Source organism: Cylas formicarius, unplaced genomic scaffold, assembly GCF_029955315.1.
Source record: "Cylas formicarius isolate icCylForm1 unplaced genomic scaffold, icCylForm1.1 PGA_scaffold_1__22_contigs__length_36826433, whole genome shotgun sequence".
Taxonomy (NCBI): domain Eukaryota; kingdom Metazoa; phylum Arthropoda; class Insecta; order Coleoptera; family Brentidae; genus Cylas; species Cylas formicarius.
The window spans coordinates 23,277,319-23,296,521 of NW_026844264.1; the positions used below are offsets into that span (position 1 = coordinate 23,277,319).

At 32.7% G+C, this 19,203-nt stretch overlaps 3 protein-coding genes across 5 annotated transcripts in view; 2 read left to right on the plus strand and 1 right to left on the minus strand.

The window, feature by feature from the left end:
• Positions 1-7,372, plus strand: part of LOC132697350 (neural-cadherin-like) — a 167,112-nt gene extending 159,740 nt beyond the window's left edge. Inside the window, exons 19-20 of the mRNA XM_060662780.1 lie at positions 288-452; positions 4,299-7,372. Of these exons, the coding sequence (XP_060518763.1) occupies positions 288-452; positions 4,299-4,414 (281 nt within the window). The 3' untranslated portion in view covers positions 4,415-7,372. The remainder of the gene's footprint in view (positions 1-287; positions 453-4,298) is intronic.
• Positions 7,373-8,677: 1,305 nt separating this feature from the next.
• Positions 8,678-10,154, minus strand: LOC132696536 (proteasome subunit alpha type-7-1). Its single transcript, XM_060661417.1, has 3 exons — positions 9,940-10,154; positions 9,418-9,877; positions 8,678-9,280 (listed from the first exon to the last, which is right to left on the minus strand). The coding sequence occupies exons 1-3, from the start codon at positions 10,039-10,041 to the stop codon at positions 9,093-9,095; spliced, it is 750 nt and encodes a 249-aa protein (XP_060517400.1). The 5' UTR covers positions 10,042-10,154; the 3' UTR covers positions 8,678-9,092.
• A 622-nt stretch (positions 10,155-10,776) lies between these two features.
• Positions 10,777-15,379, plus strand: LOC132696437 (protein D3-like). 3 transcript variants are annotated; one of them, XM_060661251.1, is made up of 3 exons: positions 10,777-11,277; positions 13,683-13,906; positions 15,005-15,379. In XM_060661251.1, exons 2-3 carry the CDS (start codon positions 13,686-13,688, stop codon positions 15,294-15,296), a joined length of 513 nt encoding a protein of 170 aa, XP_060517234.1. In that variant the 5' UTR covers positions 10,777-11,277; positions 13,683-13,685; the 3' UTR covers positions 15,297-15,379. The 3 variants fall into 3 exon arrangements, with proteins under 3 accessions (XP_060517234.1, XP_060517235.1, XP_060517233.1); XM_060661252.1 differs by lacking the exon at positions 10,777-11,277 and adding an exon at positions 12,579-12,598; XM_060661250.1 differs by lacking the exon at positions 10,777-11,277 and adding an exon at positions 12,612-13,020.
• The last annotated feature ends 3,824 nt before the right edge of the window (positions 15,380-19,203 follow it).

Genomic DNA, 19,203 nt, shown 5'->3' on the forward strand with positions numbered 1-19,203 from the left:
TATAAAACAAGTTTGATAAACAGCATTTTAGGCATGAGTTTGATTTAGCATGTTCGGAGTTCAGCAAAATTGGCGCTTAAACAACATGCGTCGAAAAAAGTTTATTAATTTATTATTATATATTTTTTGGATACATTTTTGCAAATACCGTAGTGTTGGAATTCCACTTGATCTCTGCTGCAACAGAGGTGCTGTGAACTAACATATTATACTGTAGAGTTTAGTATAATCGTCGGCAATATGAAGCGCACTCTGTGAAAAATTACATGATCCATATTAATTTTCAGTTACAATGTTGGGCATTGGACAAGAACCCAATGTGGGAACTTTTATCGAAGAGCATAAGAAACGCGCGGATAATGATCCAAACGCGCCACCTTTTGACGATCTGAGAAATTACGCGTACGAGGGCGGCGGCAGCACAGCCGGTTCGCTCAGCTCCTTAGCTTCCGGTAAGTTTCCATAAGGTTCGTACTTCCATATTACTATTATTTAGCTGTTTGAATTATTGTCTATCTCTATAATTACATGTTTATTAAGGTTTTCGTAGTTCGTTGCAAGCTTAACTGATCGTCGTGTCTAATTTATAGCGCGGTAAGTAATTGTTGCACAGAACACGAGCTAAAAAGCACAACCAGCATACCTACTATTGGTTGTCTAGGGTGGGCATGAATATTGGTTTTACTGTTTCAGTGTTTCTATATACCGATATCTAACTTTTGACTTGGGAGGTACTAGATGTCTTGCTTCCTGGAATGCGCAATACTTTACTAATATTAAAAAAATAATATTTTGATTTTCTTTTTGAACTATATTTATTTAAAAATGGGAGTTGATCCACATTACTTGTTACCAAATGTGTATTGAATTGAATTTCGTGCGACGTGGGAAACTAATAATTCATACGCAAGCCGTCATTTTTCAACTTTCCAAATAAATTTTTTAATTGACTCAATAAATTTTTCCTCTACTTTAGCAAACACCCAGTAAAGAATAGTCTTGATTAATTTTGCACTGCAGATGATCGGTTATATTCTATTATATTCTATATTCTACAAAACCTTGCCAGATATCCTACTTATATTTTATGAATGTCTTGAGACCAACTTCCAGACTTCTCTTCTATGACCTATTAGGAATTTAATCCCTATTTTTATATTAATTGAGAATAACTAAAACATTTCAGTGGTGTCCTTTTAACATGTAAATTAAGATAAAATAAGATTAGCATTCTACCAATAGATTAAGCTCAGTTGACACACTTAGACAAAAGTACTTAATATATTTCATTATAAAGGAAAGCGGAGACAACAATTTCAGCTTTCCCGACCAAAACTATAAAGGACATTTTTAAAAATATCGAAATCGATAAACCCAACATTTTTTGATAGTACTCTTGGCATATGGCGAACTCGGCCCGGTCGGGTGCGGCATTTGGTACCTCCTCCTTTAATACATTTTGCTATGTGAGTCTTTATAGTCTTTATGACTCACCAGTTGAAGCTTAAATTAGTGCAGCAAGTTTCCCAATAGTAATGTCAGGAATCAATATGCTAAAAGTCGGGACTCTTTGTTAGGTTGAGCAGTTTCAGCGCTGCAATTCAATCAATAGCGAAATATATTCAATAAGAACATTTTTAAAAGTATATTTCCGTGTGGAAATACATTTTCGCGCTTTTGCTATAATTAGCTTCATGTAGTCTCTTTTGAAGTACAACGAACGCTTTAAAGGGAATCGTGGAATTTGAATTCGAATTTTAATAAGAACCAAAATATCTGTCTCCCGCATGCGATCGTACACGCCAGCTTGAAGACACCGTTTTAAAATAATAAATTTTCCCTTCATGCAAAAATAAGACTCACTATGCATAGACAGCACTACATAATATTTCATAGTTTGTTCGCCAATGGATTTAAGTTTGTGAAGGTTGATTAATGAAGGAAATCAAAATCTTGTTTCTCACTGATAGACATGACAGAGAAACAGCCCAATGTATGAACCAAACGTCAAATCGATTTGAATAAAATTTTATGCACTTTATACCCACACTTGTAAAATATTTCACGAGCTTTCACATTTCTAATAATTTGTTTATGTGCTACAGGGAGTTTCAGTTTTGAGTTTCGTAAATTTATTCGCTGATTCTACTTTGGCCACAAAATATGAAAAAGATTATAGTATTTCCTTCAAACAATGGAAAATGTTCAAAATACCTACCTACAAAACTTAAAAAAAAAACAAATAAAAAGACGCAAAGTAATTCAAAATAGTGCTTTTCTATCCCGCTTTTTAATTATAACATTAATAATCTTAATTATTTAAGTAACAGTACTCTTAAACACTGCATAGTCATAATGAAAGGAAATGGTCATCCAAACATAATTTTTGTTTTAAATTATTCAAATTTTCTTGTTGAAAATTTCAAAATTTTGGGAACATCGCATATAACGAGTGAAAATCTAGACGCGCTGCTGTCTTGCTGACTTTGTTTCCAGGCGGTGCGGTGTAACTATTAAAGCAATTCATTATTTCATATTAATTAATAACAATATATAAATTATTAATTTATATGCAGAGGTACATAGTAAAGTAAATAAATAAGTAGATCCTTATTTTGACTCTTGACTCTAGGCTAAAGTTAAACGCAAAACGCAAATAATAACCAGGGAGGATCTATTTCGCGTATTCAACCACCACAAAAATAGGTTTGTACGCATATACGCATATTCCCGGGCTAGATCAATACTACTGAAATCAGTAAAATAATTCCTATAATGTAAAATTTCTTTCTTATAATTTTTTAATACTTGTTCTACTACATTGTTTTAATAGTTTACTTCAGGATAACTTTGCGTTATTTTTATTATCTGCATGAAAGAAGTACGCATACCACAGCTCATTGATTTGCCTTAGATATTAAGCAAATATATCGACTAAGGATCTTTTAGAAAAATGTAGATGTAATATTTTGAAATGACATGATTTTATTCGATAACTATTTAAATAATTTCATATTTGTGTAATAGTAACCAAAATCTAATTGTCAAGCTTGCCTGACGTATTTTTTCAATCGTAGGTATAGACTATCACAAAAAATTATAAATATAAAACTAAAAATGTGTACCAAATGTAGATAGTAGATATTGTATACTCCATGTCTAGGCCGATAATGCACGAACTTTCCAAGCTATTATGATAAAAAGAGAAGGCTCATTCAAGGTGCGCAGGTGAGGCCCTCCTAAATCTCGTTTTCAACCAATAAGACCTGTCACTTCAAACGAACTAATAACACGTTTCGACGTTCAACAATCAACATGACTGAGACAGGTTCCAACTTACATGTTCCATTGTACGGCACTTGTACTTAAAATATGCCCAGATCTATTCAAATTAAGTGTGAAGACAGTGAAAAGAAAAAAAAAGTTAGTGTGTCAAATTTAAGGGCATTCGCGGAAGATAAGGGAATAATCTTCCTACGAGAATATCTTTAATGCCTGAGACGTGTCAATCGTTACCGTCCATTGGACCACTCATCTAATAGCTATAAACCATATAGCTACTAGATATATTGAGGTCTGTCTATACTGATAATACAGAAAATATTGAGAAGGGCCCGTAATCGCATCAATTTTCACCGTTCTTACGGGCACTATATTGTCCAATAATTATATGGTTACAACTTTGCCTGTCGCATGAACCGAGCATGAACATCGAACACGAATTATTATACACTCGAACAATAGTGGCCCGTTTATAACCGCTTGGAATAGTCTACAGATGTTTTCGTACTATTTACAAATTTTCTGGGTCCTTTCTTGTTTTGTCGAACTTGCTAACTTTTCGCCAATCATCCTGTTGACTTTTTCAAAGATTAACTGAAACTGGCTTACATTTTACTCTGTACCTCCTTATATATTGTTTGGAGGCGGAGCTAAAAGACTGGTATAAGACGGCTCCTCCGCCTCCCTGAAATAATATATAAGCAGTTACAGAGTAAAATGTGAGCCAGTTTTAGTTAATCTCTGAAGAAACCAACAGTATTATAGTATTATAGTAGACTGTGGAAGTTTCTTTTTAAAAAAAATGTGTTTTTGTATTGAACTATTTTTTCTCTTTTATTGCAGTCATGAAACTACCGAATATCTTTTAGACAGACTTTAATGATTCTAATCGCGAAACGCAATCCAGCGAACTGAAGCCCTAGAACAATAAGGCGTTAAATTTACGACACGATAAACTGAATCTGTGGTCGCAGAAAATCCCGTGTTAATAACATAAACAATACAAAATATTGCAGGTACCGATGACGAAGAACAAAACTACGGATACTTGGACGCTTGGGGCCCTCGATTTGACAAACTAAGCGACATGTACACCGGTCCGGCCCTAGAAACCGAACTCGAAGAGGAATAAATAGTTAACAACAATCGAACGATAAAGTAGGGCGTTATTCGCGGTCCCCCAGAAAATAACTGCGAAAATGCCGCACACGTATCGGCGGCGCCACATTCCTCCCGGGCGACGTCAAGCTTTTTGTCAAATTGTGTGTCCGATAAGACTGTTTCCGCAGTTACCCGCTGCATTATTCATAATGTAACGTAAGAGAATTATTTGTAGAGAATTTAATCCGACTGGACGAGTTTGTGGAAAACGTCACATATTGCGAGAGCGTGTGCCGATGAACGTCTTGCAACAAAAAGTCAATTACGATTAATATTAACCTCTAAGCTAAGTCATATACCAAACACCTAGTAGGATGCATGATGATAGCAGGCATCAATGGTACTTATAATTTTTCTACAATACGTTAGAATTGGTCAATTTCGATAATTTTGTAGCTATATAATAATAAAAGCTGCTTCAAATTCTCAACGCATTATATATAAAACCATAATAGGTTTCTAAATTCGGCTCAAAACTATCCTGATTCTTGTGCCTTGTTTTTGTATTGAATAAAGCGCTAGCGAGAGTTTTTATTTGTTTACTACTTTAATTTGGACAATAATTTTCAGTTACCAATTAAACAAAGCAAACAGTTAATAAAAAAATTAATAAACCAACTTGTTAATTTTGGAAAGTGCTCTCCTCAAACTTGTAGCATGAGCATTAAGATATCTTTGTTAATATTTTAAGCTGATAATTTTTGGTGCAGCTGGGTGTCGGTAGCAGTTGATATCAAGCTTTAAAATTGATAGTTTGTCAATACTACGGAAATACTACTCTCCGTATTATCTAATATGTTGGTTGTTTGGTGTAATGTGTCAAAAATGGTTGTCGTCATCAGTTTTAAAATTTCCTGTGTAGTTAAGTTAAGAAAATTATCGCTGGTACCTAATTTTTGATATCGGGGTAAACCAGATTTCCGTCAATAATGTTGGGCGTTTTATATATAAGATTAACAAATGGTAGTTGACAAAATTTTTTTGGTCGTTGCCTTTCAAAAACCCTCGTGTGGGCGTCAACACGTCATGGTTTAATACACTTTTTGACACTAGCTTATACGGTATAGGTTATAGTTAACTTTGCGCTCGGAGCTAACCCGTCGCGTTGTATTAAACCGGTTCTTAATCGAAGTTATAGTGATATATTGCCGAATGTTTTATCTAGAACTAAATACCCTTATCCTTTTTGACGCAACAGCTCTTATTAGTCTCGCTGCCTCGTCGTTCTCCCGACACATGAGTATCGTGAATGATATTAATAGCAAATTTAAGACTTTTTTTGGAAGAAGTTCTTCGACAACGCGTCCTTTAATTCTTAGTTCTTTTACCTCACTGCCACACTGTTTGTGTACAATACCATTATTTACCAAAGATTTCTATTTCGTAGGTTTACTATGGGTTGTTTTAATCAATATGTGGCTTCAAATAGCAAATTTTAATGTTGTCTCTAATGTATGAAATTAAATGTCGAAAAGAATAAAAACGCGTTTCTACTTAAATACTTAAATTCCTAAAGCAATAGTTGCCATTCGGCAAAACATACTTTCGTTCGGGTATTATAATTTATATTATATCGAAAACCAATATTTTCCTGGTATCTCTATTAAGCACACAACGAATAACTTTGTTAAATTGATTTCACTTTTAAAAATATGTACATTGAAAGAGATTTAGGTTAGGAAATAGATACCTCATATTTACACTTTTTAAACTGTATTGTTTGTTCTCGACACTCCATAGGCAAAACATATTTGCCTACATTGTACATTGTAAATAAATTGAATCCTTCTGGTATATTTTCAATAAATGCAATTTTACAACAATAGGTTGCCAAGTTTCCAAAAGGGTGATACTTCATTTACACAATACACAGTAATCATTTAAACTTTGCTGCAATATTTTATAATATTTGCTATGAGTTAGTAAAACTAAGGTTAAAGCAACCCATTTCTTGGTATGTGGAGTTTTCCAAACGAAATAATTGTTAAACGTATCATATTTTATTTGTAAAGCACATTACTAATAAGACTAATAAAGAAATACAACTTTCTAAGACCGTATTTCCTACCTAATTTGTAGGTCAAGTCACTAATTATGTTTTAGATGAAATTATAATATGATAATACAGGTTAATTAGAACTTAGGTTTCACTGTGAATGGCTGTTAAGTATGCAGTACTTCGTGTATATAAAGAGCATCCAATCACGCGTTTTTTTTTTTTTTTCATATTTAATTAGACGCTAAGTTAACTTTTAGGTTAAGTTAAAGGAAAAGACGTTCGATACTCATACGTTGTGTTATTAATTTTAATACTTAATCGAAAGGGTAGTATTTAGTTTTTGATATCGCTGAAAAATTGTAATGTACTCTTTTAGCACCGAATCATAAATAATCAGACACTGTCCGTTTTAAAAACAAAGTAAATTCATACCCTTCACACTGGAAGGGCATCAATCTACCTATAGGAAATATTTAGAGAATGTACACGAATAATATCTTCAACTCATTTAAATGTAAGCAATTGATTTTGTAGGTATGTATATAGCGCAGTGTATGTAAGGTGAACGGATGGATGATCATATGATCGGAGCGCAAGTTGTGCCAATATTAACTTAATAAATGTAATTAAAACCCAGAATGCTGTGTATTAACTATCAAATTATGTGTTTGCACCAAATGTCTCGTTATAATTTAATACTGTATACTCGTTACATTACAAAATAATGATCTTATGATTTAGCACCTCTTTATCATCAATATTGTATCATTTTGTTTTGTTTTTTTAACGTTTAAATTTGGTTAAATTTGCATACTTTGAGTGCTAATAATGAGTTTGGAGGTTCCTTGTTTTGAAGGATTCATAGTGATTTGTGTATCTGTGGTCCATTACGAAATTCGATTGGATTTTTTTATTTAATAAACTTCTATAGATATATTGGATTTTTTATTTTTTATACCCAAGTAGCTGGTTTCTAGCAAGTCATAAATAGTATATTACGCAACATAACAGAGAGACTGTAAAACAGTACCAGTACACCTGTGACCATATAGCTACTACTTACTAGCTTAGCAAAAGTACCAGAAAGGATAAATTCAATTCCTGGGAGTTTTGAAACCTGTAGAATTGAAAAATACTAATAGAAGTGTTGTGAGATTTACCGCGTTTACGTGACACCTGATAATTTTGTTATCTTAAATGGAATTTAGGAAGATTTTTTAACATAGGAAACTTTAGAAGTGTATCACTAAAGGTTATCAGAATTAGGAATATTGCAGTCAATTAAAATATTGATTTCAACTAATAAGACCTAGTGGCGATCAAAAACTCACATGTCTCGAACAGTTTAGATGCCCAGATCTAGTTAAATGTTCTGCAAAAAATGAGGAAAGTCTATGAGTCGATACAACGATTGTATAGAAAGAATATGACGCAAAGTGATGTGGATGAAATTTAGCGGCATACGCGGAAGGTCATTACCATCTATCTCTATCATAGCTGCCCAAGGCGCCTCAATTTTTACCCCACTATATCTAATTGACAAACGTCAAAATACCCCGGCTAAAATCTACCAAGAACATCCACCGAAAAAAATCAGATCCGATCTGACACGAACTTTTTTTTGCAACCAAACAGTAAATAAAACAGGCATCCAAACAAGTGTTTCTCGGTGTATCTCTGGACATGCGCTTAGGTTTACTGCAATTCTAATGCCGTTTTTACGAAGGCTCACTGTTTTAACTTTATTCGATGATTTGCCTGTTAGAACATAGATGGCGCAGCAATGACAGCCAAACATTTGTTCTCTTAACAGTTGTCTTAAGCCTAATTATATCTATTAATGCACTTCCTGTTATTAAATAAGATTTAATTAAATTTTATATTTTAAAGTAACGTAACCATAAAGAGTATGTTTTTCTTCGTTAGACAGATTTAAACTAACCAAAACGTACTGTTCCGAGAGCCATGCAATTACGTCAAATCTATATCAAGTGATTGTTTTTTAATTTTTGTTCTTGTAATTTTTTGATATTTTGATGGTTTTCTAGTCATTAAATAAATTATCGCTGTTTATTGGTTCATTGTGTAATGTGTAAGTGTAGAGTGACAAACTACCGACATTTTTAAGAGATATATAAACCTACATTGGATGAGTTGTAAAACGTTCAGCTATTGGTGGTTTTACACTTTAATGAGACCTCTGCCGCAAAAAAAAATTGCAGGGATTTCCGGTTCTGGTCATAGGCGTCCTGTTGGGTTAGATAAGGTTACGAAAAAATCGTCTTTTTATCCGATTTCGGCAAAACAAAATATCTATTCAATGTAATATACAGGCCATGAAAACAATGCCATATCATACCACAATGATTTTTCAGAATTTAGTTTTTTTCGACTCCCAAATTTTTCAACTACAAATTAGAAACAATCAAAACTGCTTTGAACTTATTATTTAGAAACTAAAAAAATAATGCTAGCGCGGACTCCCAATGCTACTAGCCCAAAAAGTATAAGGGGTGCAATTTAAAATAAGAAAAAATGTTACTTCCAGTTAAAATAAGTTTAAAGATTTTGTGTAGAATTCAGCAATGTATTTAATTAGAAAATTTTACACTAATAAGGAAATAAAAATAAAACCTAATCAGTTAATTTTTCACTTCTTTGCCTTTTTCTTTTCAGCTTCCTCCTCCTTCTCTTTTTCAATTTCACTCACATATTTCTCTATAGTATCACCGTCTAGCATTAGCATTGGTGCGCCATGCCGCATTACAGCTATCTCAAGATTTTTTTGCCCAGACTGTACCACTTCAAGCAAGGCACGAATTGCTAATTTTATAGTACCTTAAATAAAAGCCAAACTTAATATTTCTATAGAATTTGACATTACTATTTGATCAACTTGTTTTTAAAGATAACAACAACAATAATTGTAATAGCACTGCTAATTACCATATAAGAAAATAACATGATTTATATACCTCTTTCTGTCGCTACCTCTTCTGCTGTGTAAAACTTTTCCAAAAATTCTCTAACTGTCTTGGCAGATCGACCAGTGGCATTGGCTTTCCATTCATAATAAATTCCCGAAGGCTCAGTCTGATATAAATGAGGTGTACCGTCAAAATCAAAACCGCCAATCAGACAAGAAATACCAAAAGGTCTTCGACCATTACTTTGGGTATATTTCTGTTTTAAACTGGCTATGTATCTTGTTATATACTCAAGCGTTACTGGGTCCTCCACTGTTAATTTGTGTGACTGGCACTCTATTTGTGCCCGATTAATAAGAATCCTGGCATCCGCCGTAAGGCCAGCAAAAGCCATAACCACATGATCATCTAGAAGGCAAATTTTTCTGACTGTACGTTCTTCTTGGAGTTTGGCCACTGATTTTTTCTCTACGCCTAATACAACAGCGTTAGCACCTCGAACACCCACCTTAAAGGAAAATGTCGTAAAAATATAATTAGTTATAATAGATATTAACTGCATAAACCTACAGCGGTCGATCCTTTTCTGACGGCTTCTTGAGCATACTCCACTTGAAGCAAATGACCATCTGGTGAAAAAACTGTAATTGCGCGATCATATCTGGACGACATCGTATATTAATTTTTATTACTAAAGAAAGGAAGGAAGTCTTCCGAACACAATTACTCGAAATTAACCTCAAAAAATATTTTGCTTTGTAATTTAATTCCCCACAATACACAGATAAACTATAACGATCCACAGAACTCTCTGTCCCTCCCTCCTTTTATTACCTCGGGCAAGATCTTTAGTGCATTTGCCTATAACCGGCATTTGGCAAGGAAATTCAGCAATGAATTAATATTATAAATTGACGACAAACAGACAAACAATTCCGGCACACCAAAATTCAGACTGATGACTCTATTTTAACGACGTATTTAACGGTTTATAGTTCTTTGCTTCCTTCCTGCTTCCTAATTATGAGCTCGCTTCGGGTTAGACAGCTACCCAAGCAAGTTTCAGCTGGATGCTGATGTCAATACCACTTGAACTATTTATTTATTTGGCAAAAAAACTTATTGAAATTAAGTTAGTAAAGAGCCAAAAATTGTGAATTACTTTTTGTCTTAAATATGCGTTACTTAGTTAACAATAAAAAATTAATTAAATTATAAGCAATATTAACGTTACAGCTGAGATGATGCAAAAATAATAACCGGAGTCAAAATATCAGAAATTTGCCAAGGTGGTTTTTATTCTTTTACTGTATTTTTTTCCCTTAGTTTGACATTTTAAAACAGGTTTTCGCTAAGTAAAACGTTTTTTTTTACAATTTCTGAGAGAAATTTAATTATTACTCATCACAGAAATGGATACGGCCAAAGAGACATAGCTAAAATGGTAAATAAATGTTCTTAAACTGTTCAGCATATCATTGGGCGTTACTGTAACGAAAATAGGGTCGAGAATAAATCAAGGCTAGCTCCAAATAAGATATTCAATGAACGTGAGGAAAGATGGATTGTAAGAAAGGTATCGAATTATCCAAAAAAAAGTGCTACCAACTAACCAAAATGTGGGTCGAGATGGAGAGACAGTTTGGAAAACGATGTAACCCCGTAAGAGTTCGACGAATCCTGCGAAAAAATAATTTACATCTGCGAACTGCCAGAATGTCTATGGAAGAATTAAAATTGAAACATTTAAAAGCTTACTGTTAAGCACGATGGAGATGGAGTGGTGTTATGTGGCTGTAGTCATCTGCATTTCATTGAAGGAAATATGAACCAATATGTGTATTTGGATATATCAAGACAGCAGACTTAAATCTAATTGAAAATTTGTGGTTGACATTAAAAAACAAAGTAAATAGTGCCCCAATAGCTAAAAGAATGAATTAAAAGTAAAAATTACTGAAATATGAAACACAATTTCTCTGGAGTATACTAAAAAATTAGTTGAATCAATACCCAGAAGACTACAAGCCTTTATGAATAATGAAGGAGGCCTGACTAAATATTAGCAGGGGTATTTGAAATTATGCAGTTTTACTTTATTGATTTGGTTATACTTTTACATGTGTTGTTAACTAAGTAAGGCATATTTGAGACAAAAAGTAATTTGCACTGTTTTGAAAGGTTCTTTACTAAGTTAATTTCAATAAGTTGGTTTTTTCCAAATAAATAGACATTCGGACCAATTAGTTTTTGTTATAGCGACAGCATCATTTAAGGTGTGAGTCACTGTATCTAGTTTATTTAATTATCCTAAGACTTGTGAAAATATTTAGTAATATTTATTTAACCAACTGGCAAGACATTGGGCAGATAAAATTCCCACCTTTTTTTCCGAATTTATGAGTGGAAATCGACTCAAAGCGTTTGTTTTTATAAATTTACAGGTTTAACCTTGATGAAAAATGTGAAGATTCATGAGCACAAGTTATTACATGCGTAGTATAAAGTATCGTTTATTGTGTCAAAAATTAAAAAACAATGTTTAAAAACAAAATTCAACCACGTTTTGCTCGAAAAAGCTGAATATTGACTACCACCGCAAAAATTACCAGTTCAAAGCAGGCATTTTTAACTGCCATTTTTATCTAATAAAAATACATGCCTCGTGGATCTAAACAAGTTTATGTCTCCCGGCCTTTAGGTACAATTAAAGTTACAGCGCAATTTATGTATTTGCTAGACTAAACAAGCCATGGCATAAGAATTTTTGTTTAATTCGAACCTTCACAAACACCAAAAAGATAATACAAGTAAGCAACTTAACAAGGTTCCACTCGCATGATGGGTCAATATGATTCAAAGTATCTCATGTGAACCTACCAAAATCGAAAATGTATTATATATATATATATATATATATATATATATATATATATATATATATATATATATATATATATATATATATATATATTTATTTATTTATTTATTTATTTATAATTATATGCACTAGGACTAATTATACAAGGCGGCTAGAATTACGATTTTGCGATTTTGTTACGAAATAAATTAAAATAAACGTCAAACTTTTAATTTTAGTAATTTTAGTACAATTTTGTGAAAATCCAACGAAAATGATTCACGTCACATTAATTGAAATGACTCATAATAACTTCGCATACCTGCAGTAGGTATGTAATTAGTTTCCGTTTTCAGTTTGCGGCGTGAGGTGGGTGGATAATATCTACTAAATACCAATATGTAACTATATTGTTTCAATGGTGAATTAAAAACATAATTTCGATATTTATAGGTGCAAGCAACTATAAAAGTTAATTAATATTTTTGTAACAAGAGTTCTTCAATCATATGTCATTCATGTTTTTGCTTACTGATTTCAATAGTCGCTATAATTATGGAGCACCTGCTTGATGAACAGCAGGTCAAAATACTGTAACATTCCACATCCGCGTCCGACCGATAGTGTTTGCTGAACAAAAAGCGTCTAATCTAATCGGTTTGCTAATCTAATATTCATCGTTCAAGTGTGTTTATCTTAAAAATATTTCCTGTATAATGGTTAGTTAGTGGGATTCGTGTATTGTAGAAACTTTATAACAAAACTAACTAGACGACAGCATTGAAAAAATAGTGAGTAGAAAAGAACTCTTCCTAATGTAAGAATGAAACGTGCTATGTATACTAATTAAAATTGCAAAATAATTTTAAAAAAAGGAATAATAACTTCTTATTATAACATGTTTTTCAAATCTGTTTTGTATTTTGTCGCAAATATCCATATCCAGGTCCATATTCGCTTTAAAATGACCTTAGACAGCTCCACTTACAATTAATAAAATTTTCCGGATTTAAACTCTTGATTGACTTGAGGGAATTTGGCGACCTATTATTTAAGAAAGAAAAGTTTTTTGAGTTATATAAAATATAGGTAAGAGGAATTATTTAAAAAACAATAACTAAAAATTACTTAACAAGTAGTGTCCAACGTTTATTACAACAGCTGTTCTTAATTATTTTTGTAGAAACCAATAACACTAAAATAAAAACAGACCCAGTGTTAGGTGCAGCCGATGTCACTGAAGTATATAGAGCAATATCAAGTCAAACAAAGTCAATTTTATTTAATATTTTTTTGTTAGCCTATATTGAAAGTTTTCCTAGTAATCATTTAGATACGAATATGCAAAATATTTTGCAGCAATTTTCCAAGACTTTTCTAAATGTGTATCGCACTTCACCAACACTAACGGATCACCTGGCGTAACAAATTTTGACTGTGTGTCCCCTCGTAGATAATGGAATCCGACGACATCATACCAGACTCTTTAGACGAGGCACCATCCGCAAAAGTCACAGTGATTTATCCGGGCGAGAAGGAAGTCGATTTAGGAAAGGAATTGACCCCGACTGATGTCATAGAAGAACCCAAAGTATCGTGGGATGCAGATCCGAAAAAATTGTATACCTTAAGCATGATCGATCCTGATGCACCCAGCAGAGAAAATCCGATTTACAGGTGCAAGAATATAATTTTTACCAAATAGTACATTAACCGTCATTTATAGTAGAATAATTGTTTAGAAAGAATTATCTTCGAATCATACGGTACTATTATTGTTAACTTATTTAATAGGTGTTAGATTTTTTTGACGTTGAATATGGTGAAACTGAATCACTAATTCACTGAATGAGAATCAATAATTTATGACAATAATTTTTTTTCTTTATGTAACAAAAACAAATAAAAAAAACAATTCTCTCCCCGTTTTGTTCTTAATGACAAATTTTGTGAATTTCAGTGCTGTTCTACTGATAATAATTGTTGCAATTACAATACATTAGCATACGTCCACTTGCTAATTTTATCATAAAATAATAAGAAAACTTATTTGTGCAATTAATTAACTGTTTTTTGTGTTTGTACCATCCTAACCAAATCTAACAAATTCCCAATATAACAAAAATTGTAATTAACAAGCGTAATTAACATGGAATCAAGTGCATAGCATAAAGGCAAGTTCTTTTTTTTGTACAAATAGTTAACCCTTACAATTAGTTAGTACATTAATAAGGAAGCTTAAAACCGACTAACATATTATTTTCAATCGGCCCTGGGCATCTGATTGACTAACGTATCTAAAGAAAAAATAATTATTTCTTATTATTTGCAAAAGCTGGGACCTATGGTTAAAGATATCTAAGACCGACTTTACAACCACAACTATCAATATTATTAATATTAATATTAGTAATATTAGTTCAGTATTTTATTTTTCGTAGCTAATGTTATTATTAACGTTAAAGGGCTAGATATCATCTCGTCCAGAATATAAGAAATTAATTTTCTTGTAATGCAGCTTAAAGAACAATACCTAATATTCTTTCCTTAATATCAAATTTAAATATATCGAGAGTAACAAGGTTATTATACGTTCGTCACGATCATTGATTGCGAATTTTATGTATCGCTTATCGAATGACTTTTCACCGAGTCGATTTTTTCGCGAATGATAAGTGAATGCAGGAATGACGTCGATTGACGTTAAGTTATGCAATATGACAAAAAGAAATAACAATGGCGGATTCTTCTATAAGTATTCTTTATTTTATGCAGGGAGATTAATCATTGGCTTGTGGTAAACATAAAAGGAAATGACCTAACGACAGGCGAAACCATCACACCTTACAGAGGGTCGAGGGCGCCAAAAGGAACGGGTCTTCACAGATACATCTTCATTGTATTTGAACAATCGGGCCAAATTGCAGTAAATGAGCAGGACTTGAAAACTGAGAGGAGGAACTTCAATTTGAGAAAGTTTGCTAAAAAGTACGGTTTGGGCAAGGCGTATGCTGGGAACTACTATAAAGCGCAGTGGGATTCATCGGTACCGGAACTAAAATCCTAAGATATTTACTGTAGAACTATAATCTTTATGGGATAACCTTTAATTTTAAAAAATACATTATTAATATACACACGATAGAACAATGCGCGTTTTATTGGCGATAACTTATCTAGTATTAACACTACTTAGCAACTAGTTCTTGAATACTGAAATGGGCGTTTCGTTTCAAAAAATATTACGATATAAATTCAGACGCCATAGAATGCTAAGGTCAGTTTAGGTCAGTTTGCAAAAATACCAGTGCGGCGAACTCGCTATCCATTTTTGCAAAATCACGTCTTTAATCTATTTCATGTATCACAGATTAAAACGTTCTGATAAAAATGGAAAATTATAAAGCATATACATTATAATAAAATCCAAGTGACCACCTAGCAAAATATATTTAAATATGCAATAATATGGAACTAAACTATTAAACCCCAAAAACTCCAAATTTAATGCTAAAATAAAATTTATTTTTATTTTATTACAATCTCTTGCCAGCAGGGAGTCGCATTTTAGACCCCGCTCATTATTTTTAAAAGAAACTGTATTGCCAAATTCCTGCTACCAACACTTCTTTAAATATGTCACTGACCATTTTCCAAATCGAAGGAACGACTAACGTTCAAACACGTATTGGAAAGCACGAAAAATGAAATGAAATTGAAATTCTAGATTTATAGAATTATATATTTACTTTCATTTGAACCTACGATTAACTTGGCTTACTCTTTTTGCTTCTCCTTTCCACGGTTTTAAATACATTTTAAGATTAAATATTTTCACTGAAAATGCTAATGTAGAATAACACAAAGTAACAAAAAGAGTTTGGCATTGATTTTTGGACATTTTTAGACTTTGTAAATCTCATTTCTGATATGGGTCATAAGAAATCAGTTACGGGTGATGACTTATGTGATGACTGCCGGCTTATCGCGAGAAACAGACTACAATTATTGAAAGCGGTTAAAACTGGTTGCTTATTAAGACGTTGGAGATGCGTAATTGTGCGAATCAGTGAAAAATTATGCAAAACTATGTAAAGCATTTTCTGTGGCAATATGACTTTGGTTGTATTACAGTAATGTAGTACAGTGTAGTAAATGGAATGGAGATTGATGAGTGATTATTAAGAACCACATGTCCGAGTCCTAAAAAATTATATATTAGTAATATTTCTAATTAATATGTTTTGTATAGATACATAGCGAAGTGTACTGGTTTACATCCGCGCAATTTGTTTCTATATTTGAGTAATATATTTCTCTTCAATATATTTTTTCTACTCCCTCCTGTAAAATAAGTAATTATACACCGATCTAGCGCGCGGGAAGTGTCACTTTACCACGTGAGTTTCTTGTCTCACGGATTCGAACCAGTTCGGACATTTCCGGGATCTTACCTCACGGGTTTGGGAGCAATCGGATGTTTTCGGAGATATTTCCCACGCTTTGGATTTTGACGTTTGTCAGTTCGACGGTCATGTCAGTGAATGTATTCGTGTTGTTTTGCGAAATTTTTTCTACTCCCGTCTGTAAAATGCCTAATTACACACGACCTAATGTGCGAGAAGCGCCACTTTACCACTTCAGTTTCATTTCCCACGGACCTGAGTCACTTCGGACATTTCCGGGATTTTACCGCACGGGTTTGGGAGCAATCGGATGTTTTCTGAGATATTTACCACGTCTTGACCAGACCGCGTATTGAGTTTAGTCTATCCCTATAAATCGTCACGTAGGTATTCAGTGACATCTCTAAAATTATGGGGAGGCGCGCCATCCTGCTGAAAATGTCACAGCAAGAGGTAAATCACATAACGAGTCTTCAATTTCATTTCTTAGTAGGTAATTGTAAATATCGTATACCAATTAAGGCACCGTGAAAAAAAAATAGGTCCAATAATTCGCCTTCCCTCCCAAACATTGATTCCGAACCGTTATTGAAACTGTCCGGGACGAATAATTTTTGATTATTTAAAGACCAGTATATGTTGTTCTGTCGGTTAAACATAGCATTATTATAGTATTGTGATCAGTGAACAAAATTAAGCTAACGAAATTATTATTCTCGTCATGTTTATCTACGGCCAATTAGAATACCGAAGTCTTCTTACAAAGTCAGTTTGATAGCAGTTTTTTTAAAATTATCCTCGCAGATTCTCTTGAGATGTCTAATTCTAATGCCACTTCTCTTAGCGACGCAGCTGGATTTACGTTGACGTATCCCACAACATTGTTTTCCATTGCTTGACTTATGCCAAAATTATCATGTCGATTATTTTGTGAATTTCTCATTTTCAATTCCAGCCTTTTAAAGAAAGAATGTGCAGGAATGCGACGTCCAACGCACAGAGAGTTTTTCCTGTATTCCCCGTATAACAGAAACGTATCAACTTTTTCTTCATTTTTAAATTGATTATTTTCAATGATAATCCAAATGGATAAATCAGATAAAAAAGTACAAACTGTCAGAATTTTCAATCATGTCGACTTGATGAATAGAAGCAAAGCCACCTAAGTAATATTTTCTTTTTATAAAAATTTATTTACTTATCTGTTTTTTACCCTACGTAGAAAAATCTCCGAGAACCGAAAGTGCAGCAATTGACTACATATTGTTAAAAAATTGGACATTCAGCCTATATCAACCCTTCCAAATTTCAAAATTATAGAGTGGTCCCACTTTCTTGCATCACCCGGTATATACGTAACAAATTAAAATGTTCAAAGTTCACAAATCTGCTTTACGCTATTTAATAAATGCGGATCTGGAAATAACCGGCTCACGATTTTTTTAAGATAACGGTTTTTGTTTAACATTATAATTACTAAACTCTAACACAAAAATTACATACGTTTCACTAGTGATGAAAAGCAAAAATAATCTGTTATTTAAGTCGTATTTATTTACCTACAAATATAATATTTCCTTTTAATATATTTCCCAACATAAACTTGAAAATATTCACATATTATGTCCGTTCCGGGAAACAAGTATGCATAAACAAGAAGAAGAATTAGCTGTTTCGTGTATTTATCCAAGTTGGTACACACTAATTAAGCAAAAGTGAGTAATGAAAAGAACTCTTACTTGATAAGGATTTGTAAACAGTCTCGTTATTATACAAAACTACTCCATTAAGTAGTTATTTAATGCATTTTTTCAATAATTTTATTATCCTAAAATTTTAACCAAATTAATTGGGGTTCAAAGCAGTCCGCTGGCTTACTGACCGCAGTCAGAAAGATTAATTTTTGATCAAAAGACAAATTCTACCAAATCAAAGCGAAAATAAAATTGTAAGAACCGAAGAATTTTTATTAAGAAAAAAGATAACGAAGACAACAAGAAAGAAAAATTAGAAAAGTGAAATAAAAAAATTGTTTTAAAAGCAAAAGAGACAATAATGCGTCAAATTCTTCAGATCCCGAAAATGAAAATGTTCAACCAGATAAAAAAAAAACAAAGTTGGAATCTTTGTCATGAGAAAGTGAAATTAATTTATGTGATGGGGATGCAAAAAAGACAGCAAGTTGAGGTATGCTCGTACGAGTAGTGGAATTTGGTCACATTCCGAAAGTTCCGGTACAAAAGATGCGTAAAAGTGTATGATTTTCTTATATTATGTAAATATGTTTAAATAAACATTGTCATATATTATTTGTCATTTAAATAATAGTTGATGGGAAATATTTCTTCCAATGTCTAAAATCATTCTATGCTCAGGAAATAAGGATGAATCCGAGATTATCTGTTTATTCCATTAATTATTAAATTTTTCTAAATTTCGTCGGTTATTTTAAATATTTATTTATTTTCAGAATGCCGAACCAAAGCTGCGGGTTATCGAAACAGACGAAGGCCTTCGACGCGGGTTTTTGGATCGACTAGTAATCGTCGAATTGGCAAAAAATCATAA